We start from the raw sequence: 9,199 nt of genomic DNA on the forward strand, positions 1-9,199 counted from the left end.
GTTGGGAATGCGTACCACATGCATGCTGTTGCCACATCCCCTGAAAAGAGGTTGTTTTCTCGGGGTCGGAGAAAGTAATTCCCTGATAGAGGGTGCTTTTCTGGATGTGTGGCATCCTGTCTTTGGTGCTCGGCACTTTTATCAATGACTAATGGAGCATATGGTCGACTCACTAATAGTTTATGAATCGAGCAGGACTTCGCGAAAAATCCCCGTCCGTTACTAACTGCAGTCAACAATATAAGGCTGTCCAGTTTCTTTACACGTAGCTCAATTGTTATATGCTTATATGTCGGGGGACTGGGGTGGCAGTCGTTTTCGGGAGACTTGAACAGTAGTTTTCCAACGATTTTATTCAGTGAATCATCCATTGTTGTAACCCCACAGTGTGAGACCGGAATATTGGGTAAGATATTCGTTTCACCACTGGTTCGCCACATCGCTTGTAATATGGTTAAACTTGTGATTCGCGTAACAAGGAAACCGAGTTACAGCAGCGCAGAACAAAAGTAAAATGAATCAGATGCCCTTCACAAGCCTGACTGCGGGGTTTTCCTGCGTTTTGATATGCTTCAGCACACGAGTCTGTGGCGTCGGGCGAAGAGAAAAAGGAGAGGGCCAGTGCTCTTAGCTGGCAAAAAAGGTTGCGCTGGGGAAACCCGCACGGAGCAGTATCCATCTCTTCGCAGCAACATCAGGCCATACACTGCCAGACAAGTTGTACGAGAAGGATGTATTGTGCGTTAGGGTCCGTTTTATAGTGCTGATTAGTGTACCGAACCGCAGATTTGTGAATATGCCAGCACAAGAAACTGCTCTTTGCCAAGGCACATTATGTGTAGTTAACTAAAGTATGGTTTATAGAAGCTTGTTGAAGAGACTGGACATATAGTTTACAAGACAGCGCTGCCAGACGACTGTCGGCCATCTTGAATTGTATTGCTGTATGTGCGTTTGTCGAGTGCGTCAGCTAAATGTTGCTTTCATTCGCTTGCAGATATATTTATTACTACATGTTGAAATCTGCATAATATTCTGCAAAATAATGGACCACAACGTTTCATCTGGTTTTCCAAAAGCATCCGGCCGGGATTTATCTGATATGCCAAGCCATAAACAGTGGCCCAACCAGGACCGATTTGATTCTGGCTATGACTCTTACAACTCTATACAAGAACCAGATAGGTACACAAGCAGCAATGAAACCTATTCAGAGTTGACAAAAACAACCTCTACATTAACAACAACAAGTACAACCAAAGACTCCACTACAGATATCACAAATCTGGGTAAGTGTTTGACACCAAGAAATAAAACAATATATGTGTTAAAACAAGTATTCAATGTTTCAACGTTTTAACATTTTTTTAGACAATGATCAAGGAATTGATTCTGGACTACCCAGAGAAGGTAATTTTTGTGTGATTGTGTTAATATCTGTGTAAGTTTACAGAATTAAAGTAGTTTTATAAATACTTTTGTTTGTAGATATCCTTATATTTCATTATTTAATGACTTGTTTTTTGCAGATGAAGAAGAATATAATCACATGCTTCAGTGGTTTTTACCAGACAAAGATGGTGACACGTAAGTGTACTTGCGTACTTAGCAATACAAAATTGCACTTTGTAAAAATAAAAATACCATTTTTTTGTTGGCAGGTACCTTCAGCTGGCTATCATCCAAAAGAAAGTAGACCTTGCCTTTAATCTCGTTCAAGCATGTGTGGTGCCAGATGCCTTGGATATTGCCAATGAAAACTGCCAGGTATATATTACTACATATCATTATCACTGATTAAGGTGGACATGGTTATCTAATATCTTTGTAGTACATCTATGGTGTTGTGATATCTATGGAATTATATTTCTGATAAGTAATAGTTAAAATATGTGTAGACTGCTCTTCACCTTGCTGTGATGACTGACCAACCTCAAATTGTGAGATGTTTGGTGGCTTATGGGGCAAACGTACATTGCAGAGACCAAAACGGTAAGTTTACTCCTTATTTATTAGAAGATTTAATTATTGTTATATTTATTATGTGCACTTAGTGTACAACTGTAACCTTGGCACAGTCAGATTCCTAATGCATACTTTGGACTGCTGTTACTGAAAAACTTATTGATTTGTATTACTATTGTCAGGCAACACTCCCCTCCACATTGCCTGTCAACGTGGCTACCCTGTACATGTTGACATGCTGACCCAACCAATAACCAAGGATGAAAACACAGGCTTCAGGAAAGATGGTGACCTGCCACAGAATGTGAATGACAAAAACTTTGAAGGTGAGATGCGTGGAACAATAGTTGTGGTTGGTACAATATCGATGAGTGTGACATGTGAATTGGGTTTGTGGAAAACACCCGCGGTCTTCCATTGACATATAAGGTGCAACGACTGTTTGTCGAGAACACTTGGGTGTAATTGCACGTGCCAGTGCCATAATGTGGAAATTTCCGCCGTTTCCTTCACTGCGTTGCCATGCACACAACTCTTGCTGCCGTGGCAAGCGAGCCCGCGGGCGGTGCTTTGGAAATGGAATGTGGTCGGTTTTGCCCGTTTCAACTTTCAGCGAACATGGAATTAACCAAAAGCACACAGCGGAGACAGCAATAAGCTGATTTGTAACAAGTCACCAAACGGCGCCTTTAATTCACCGTTGCACACCCGACAATAACCCGTGGCGGTAGCCAAGTCTGTTGGGCCCGGTCGCATGCGTTGCTAGGTTTAGTGTACGACCAACATGTTTTTGTGTGGGGAAAAAATCTAGATTCGTTGATACCTTTGCTTTGTCCCAATGTCCTGGAATATATATTGAAACTGTATTGTGGGTAAAACGTACGTTCGGTCAAAGTTAGGACCAGAGCGCCCGATTAGGGAATGTGGAATTTTTTGTCTGAGAAATGTTTCGCGATTTGTATCTGACTGCGTCAGCATCTTTTTCTGTGCATCCCCCGCTTGTCTCGCTATTAACTGCCTGCCCCGCCAGTTTAAGCACTTGTCGCTGAATCATTAGAAAAATCCCCCAATTGCCAAACAATCCTCCTGCTCGTTGTTCCCCTTTTGTGTTTATCAGCAAACCTGTGAATCACGCGTCCGTATTTCATCTGTCAACAGGCTTGAAAATATTTCAACAAAGGGTTGGTATCGCCTTGTGTGTCGTGTAAGGTCGTCCAGACACGAGGGGTTGTGTCGTACGGAAGTTGTTATTTCCCCGCGTAAAGGCACGCGTCGCTGTCCGATTTCCTGTCAGTCTCTTACAGGTAGCTTATTAACAACCGGGGCAGGCAACAGCGAACTTCCGCCAAGTGACAGTTTCGTCCTGTGGCCACCTTCCCTTTGCTGTGTAGTCAAGGATTTACATCCAGCTATTGTCGCGACAGCCCAAAATCGCTTGTCTTATGGGAAAATGCAAATGCGCAGCGTTGAGTAGCAGAGCACGCGGGAACTTCTACAAAGTTAATTAACGACTGGCTGTGCCCCGCAGGCATGCGTTGATGTCCGTTTTCGGGTATTGTCCGATTTCCGGACTGTTGAAAATGCCGAAGAGTCATAAAAACGCGCATTACATTTGCATGTAAAAATGTTCTGCTGTTCCCGCTGGTCTGTTGGGTTGATTTAGTTACGTTAAATCGTTATTGTAAATAGGCTGGCGCCTGGCACCGCTCACAGTACTTTCGTTTTCGCCGTACTGGCACAAAAACCTACCGTTTCTTGGTTACAAAAGCTGTAGAATGTAACAACCTTGGTCAATAAATGTCACATGTACATTATATTGCACATAACTATGCCACCTTGAAAGATAATAACATGTGATCTGTCGTGAGTATAGTACGTGTTGCGTAAGACTGTAAATTATTACATTTCGTCGCACTGTCCAACACTATAACTGGTGCAGGGCGCGTAAATCCCCACTCAAACCGCTGCTCGCGTAACCCTTCTCTTTTATTGCGCGTAAGGCCTCCCGTCTTCGTTTCTTTGTGAACGCCTTAGCGCGCGTGCTCGTATCGCGCTGTGAGCTGGTGGAATTTTTTTGCTTTGTGTTCGCTCGTTTGTCGAGGCGCCCGGGGACTTTCTGCGTCGAGAGTCGCCCAGTCAACGGCCGCTCGCTCGAGTTGAAACGTCTCTGGTTAAACAGAACGGCGCCGAAGCACACCTGCGAAAAAATTCCAAACGCCCTCAGGCTGAAGGTATTAGTGCGCGGCTGGCAGCGCCTGTTGGGAAGTTTTGGCCTCGGTGAATGGATCAACACTGGATCTCCCAGTGCGCGTAGGGCAATGACGTGCATTAATTGCGTTATTTAGAGATGGTGGATTCCCGACCAAATAGGTCACAACGGCCTGGCGCAATTCCCAAGGCATCTACCCTGTTGATATTTGCGGAAGTCGCTATGTACCGAACGTAGCTGCCCTGTACATGTTACATATGTTGTCTAATTTCACGCGTCGGATGCACACCACTAAAACATTAACCGTCCACGTTTTTTCCAGGCTACACGCCCCTTCACCTCGCATCGATGAATAATCATACCAGCGTGATGGAACTTCTACACAACCTACACTGTGATGTGGATATTCCCGACGTTAAATCCGGCAGAACGGCCCTTCACCACGCCATCGACTGCAGAAGAATTGAAGCCACCCGGTTCCTTGTTGAAAGGTGCCACGCCGATGTGAACGCCCTCACCTATGACGAGTAAGTAACATTATATAAAGCCTTAGTTAAATGTGCGTATACGGATCTAGTTGCGGTTAGTTCGTCGCGATCTGGTCTATTCGTTTAAATCCGATTAGCTTTCCGTCCGGCGCGCTGATGTTTTGCCGAACTGTCTGCAGCTTGTTTACAAGATAAGCTCAAGGTCATTCAAAAGCTTTACTCACTCATATGCGAAGTTTTGGCCGAAGCGAGTGATTCTAAACAAACCGTGTCTTTTTGAAGGTGCTCGCCTCTACACCTCGCAGCAGCTAAAGCGCCCACCAACATCGCCAAGATGTTGATTGAACACGGGGCCGATATATTCCTCATCACCTTAGACGATTATGACGTCTTCGAACTAGCAACCCACAACAGAAAACTCTTGGACACTCTACGTGACGAAGAAAAGAAACTGCGCATCAGCAGAGCGGCCGTCACCGCCACCACAGTGGGCTGTTAAAGCCCAAGCATTGTACATTCGCACAACAGCATACGGTGATGCAAGCCAGACAAAACTGGCAAGCATATGCAGCAGCAGTAAAAGGACAGGGCATAGCCCGGGAGGTTGCCTGGTGTTCCAGCAGGCCTGGTAATTCCTGCTTCTTCTGGTAGACGAGTGCTGAAACGACAGAAGGGCCGATCGCAGGGCTTGGGGTGTACGAAGTAGGCCTTGGAACACAGCCGCCTGCTTTCTTCCTTACCAACACCTTACGAAGCGATAATTACGTCGAAGTGCTGAGGCATTCGTTTTTTATCTCTTTCTCATTGAAAGTTTTATTTTTGTTTTGTGTCGTTGACGTGTTTTGTACAAATCCGCAATGACCCATGTACATATAATAATAAAGAAACGAACGAGCTTGTTTGTCGTATATCAAGATAGCACCCGCTTCCTCGACAGGGTACAACAGTTGTGTCAGATATCCCGTTGTGCGGTGTTATACAATCCTTGCCATAGTTCAGCATACGTGTGTGTTCTTGAGTTCATTTCAAAGCCCACATTGGCCGTCATTTCCTACTCAGTATATATTTATGCAACCCTGAGGTCACACAGTTGGTTCGACGCGATTTCGCACTAACAGCCCGAAAGCACCTACTTTCTTATAGCACCGTAATTATGAATTAAACGTACTTACGAACTTGGAAATTCCCCGTGCGTAGCTTCAACGCTTTAGTCAACACAGCGTGACGGTCCATGGGTAATTTCCTTTACCTAGCCTGAGCAGCGCACCAAACCCTGTCGGTCGTGACTGTCCAACGTGTCAGACTCCAGTAAGAATCAATGAAAGAAAAGCTAATCTTGAACATAATAGTGCCAATTGACACGTCACAATCTCGTTTGCTGACAGTGTATAACACAAGGGGTTTTGTACTAGTTGAAAAGAATTAAACATTACATGGCGTACAATTTATCGGAACAGCGCATTAAAGTAATCAAACTTAAAAAACTGTTCCTATTTCATTTGGTTTGTTGGAATTAGTTGTGAACAGACCAACATTTTGCACCCGAATACCTTCGGTCAATGGTTCAGCCTGTCAATTCCGGAAGCGAGAGATACGTAAAAAGTTGTTGTGATTACATAAGCTCTCGTCAGAACGTTTCACGTCACGACTAATTGAAAAAACACGGACAAACTACAATAGCATGAGTCCATAAGTCCTTTCATATGATGTTGTAATCGGTCGGTCATATGAATCAACTTAGATTTTCAGTTTTGTACAACTCGTTTCAGCACAATGGGTTAGCTGTCTAATTCGACCTTTAACGAAATTTACAACCCTGCCACTATGCTTACTCAGTGGCAACAGCAGCAAACATGGCTATTATTACCTAAGTGACTCTGTTTGTGCAATGCACTTTTCGTCTTGTTTTGTTTTGCCTTTTGGTTAAATTTTGCAATAATTGGCGTACGGCATTACGTAATTCTTTTATTTTCATGTGTGGAAGTCAGAATGCCCTTATTTTAGTAGAAAACTCTTTGTGTTATTGGCAGCGAAGGCGTGTTACACACGCGTTACAGTGGGTATAAGTGTTATACCGAAATATATTACAGCCTTAACAAGCAGAGAGTTACAAGAGCATGTACCAAACCCAACAATATAAAACAGACTCAGACAGAGGACATCCACGGGAAGATCAATATTGCGATTAATCGCTGTTGCCAACAGTTTGCCGACAAAAAGATGTTAATTAATGAAGCAGCAAGGTGATGGAATCGACCTAATATTTATATTAACGAGCATTGGTTTTGCATAACAGACTGGATGTTGCTTGCGCACTCCGCCGTCAGCACTTGCAAAACAAACCGAGTCGCAGCTGTAAACACGAACGCACTGAAGCGAAGATTTAATTGCAGGCGCAGAGTAGAAAAGTGAGACCGTTCGGACAAACATGCCTTCACGAGCATTTGGTGGGATTTTCCTTCGCTTGGCCAAAAAACAGGCAAACGAAGTAGATTATATCAAACGAAACGGCATGTCTGAGATTATCATGTCTGGAAATGTACCTTTCTTCTTGGGATTCACAACGCATAATCACTTTTTGTTTTGCTTGCTATTTTTTTTCACAATAAAATCAATTTAAACACACCACGTGACCAATGCCGGGACGATTTCGCAAAACTATTGATTAGTCTGTTAAGCTTGAATACACATTCAAACTACTAAGCGGCAGCCAACAGAAAGTGTTTGGTCTATTCCATGGCGACGTAATAAACACACCGTTACTAACTCTATACGTGGATTTAGCCGATAGCATTCATAGATATTGAACAAATGAGTTTTATGTATACCTATGTGTGCGCAGATCCTTGGTGCATTTGACCGATTTTGTCTAATTGGACGCCGAGCATCCAAAAAAGGAGAGAACGAATAAAAGTCCTCAACCCTGAATTTCGCTTTCGAAAATGTTGTGTTCTTTTTCGGTTAAGTGTATGTCGCCGCGCACCGCATTTTTTATCTAATCTCACCTCGCATTTTCTTGTACCGGCGCTGTCTGTGCGTTATCAAAAGGTGTAATTTTTGCACCTGGCTGTTTTGCGAGACAACTAATGCAAAATGCAGCCACAGAGTCGGTTTGTTTACAAATTAGCCGCATTGCATATAAAGTTCAAGTTCACCCCGGTCTCTTGAAGGCCATTTGCGGTGCGTTTGTAAACATTAAAAACCGCAGGAGTGTTCGATTCTCCCACGAAATCTTATTTTTCGTGGAGCCCCGACCTGCACTCTGATTCGAACTTTGACAAGACGGGTTCCTTCACGTTTTAGTCGGGGCTTCTTGGTGGGAAAAAAGCGTTTGAAAACAACCGTCATGCCCAAGGCTGCAGTATTACCAACTCGCAGAAAGCGCGAATTCCGCGTTTTCGACTTACATTTTTTTCTACGTGTCAGTGACTAATCAACGTGGTTTATTTTCTGTCGCCAAACGTGTTGTTCAAAATAATTCTTTTGGTGTTTTTTTTGTGTGGAGTATGTTGGAAACTTGGAGTTTATTTAAAACGCTCATCATAAATGATAGATTTTCCTGGCTTTACGTTGAAAAGTCGATGGCGGACGTCACTGCCACAGGAAATCACCTCGTAATCGCCTCTTACGGGGTTTTTATGGGTGTACATTTACCGCTTCAAAGTTATTTTCTAGTTTACGTAGTTGTTCCCATTCGCGCAAAAAAAAACTGTTTCAAATCCAATCCGAGTAAACCAGAATAAATGATGTATGAAAAGAACCAACTATGCTGCTGAAGAAGTCACGAGATTAGGTTTCTTGTTTTGTTCGTGATGCAAAGTTTCCCTCGAATGACGTAAGTTTCCTATCAAGGGATTCGGAGTGACCAACGCCGGAACTTTACGACGTCATCACTTGTTTAAGCACTGTGAAACTGAAAAGCTTGGTCGGGGAAAGTCAGAACTTGGTTTTGGTGATATTCAACGTTGTATATATCTGTACCAACGAAGTCTGCACAAACGGTGTATGACGTTTTTATAAAACTTCGAAATTTGTGTTTCTTGCAAATTTTTATCAATTTGAATTGTTTTTGTTTTTTTCTTACACAATGTTACAAATAGAGTTGGACGCAATGCAGGTACGAGGTATAAAAGTATTCAATTAATGTTTTTTGCATGCGACATTATCGACGTCATTACCAACAGTTGCATTTTTGGTTTATATTATAGACATGATATATTTTGCCAAAGCAAGCCAACAAGTTTATATTGAACCCACTGAGTTCACTATGGTTTAATTTAATGTCATTCCGAATATAGGTTTGTAGTTACGCTTCTTTTGCAGGAAAAACACCATCACAATCAATAAAAAGAGTATGCCGAAGAAAAAAACGCGATTTGCGATGCTTTGGATAATCCCACACGCCGCGTCTGGGTTGCCGAAATTGTTGAAAACCTTTCACGACTTACAGTGAAGCGACGTTGCGAATTACTTTGCTGCTCGGCTGAAAGTCTATAAATGGCCAATTGTTGTCGAGGAAATTCCGCATCCGGATTGC

The 9,199-nt window shown here is 43.1% G+C and overlaps 1 protein-coding gene across 1 annotated transcript; it reads left to right on the forward strand.

The window, feature by feature from the left end:
• Positions 1 to 977: 977 nt before the first annotated feature.
• On the forward strand, positions 978 to 5,557 carry LOC145888536 (NF-kappa-B inhibitor alpha-like). Its single transcript, XM_082979308.1, has 8 exons — positions 978 to 1,289; positions 1,372 to 1,410; positions 1,530 to 1,587; positions 1,662 to 1,767; positions 1,899 to 1,992; positions 2,148 to 2,291; positions 4,497 to 4,701; positions 4,945 to 5,557. The coding sequence occupies exons 1-8, from the start codon at positions 1,046 to 1,048 to the stop codon at positions 5,159 to 5,161; spliced, it is 1,107 nt and encodes a 368-aa protein (XP_082835434.1). The 5' UTR covers positions 978 to 1,045; the 3' UTR covers positions 5,162 to 5,557.
• The last annotated feature ends 3,642 nt before the right edge of the window (positions 5,558 to 9,199 follow it).

Source organism: Ascidia mentula, chromosome 2 (genome assembly GCF_947561715.1).
Source record: "Ascidia mentula chromosome 2, kaAscMent1.1, whole genome shotgun sequence".
NCBI classification, from domain to species: domain Eukaryota; kingdom Metazoa; phylum Chordata; class Ascidiacea; order Phlebobranchia; family Ascidiidae; genus Ascidia; species Ascidia mentula.

Coding starts and splice junctions, on each gene's coding strand:
- LOC145888536 (XM_082979308.1), top strand. CDS start 1,046: ATGGACCACAACGTTTCATCTGGTTTTCCAAAAGCATCCGGCCGGGAT. Junction 1,768..1,898: donor TTGCCAATGAAAACTGCCAG/GTATATATTACT, acceptor AAATATGTGTAG/ACTGCTCTTCACCTTGCTGT. Junction 2,292..4,496: donor GAATGACAAAAACTTTGAAG/GTGAGATGCGTG, acceptor CGTTTTTTCCAG/GCTACACGCCCCTTCACCTC.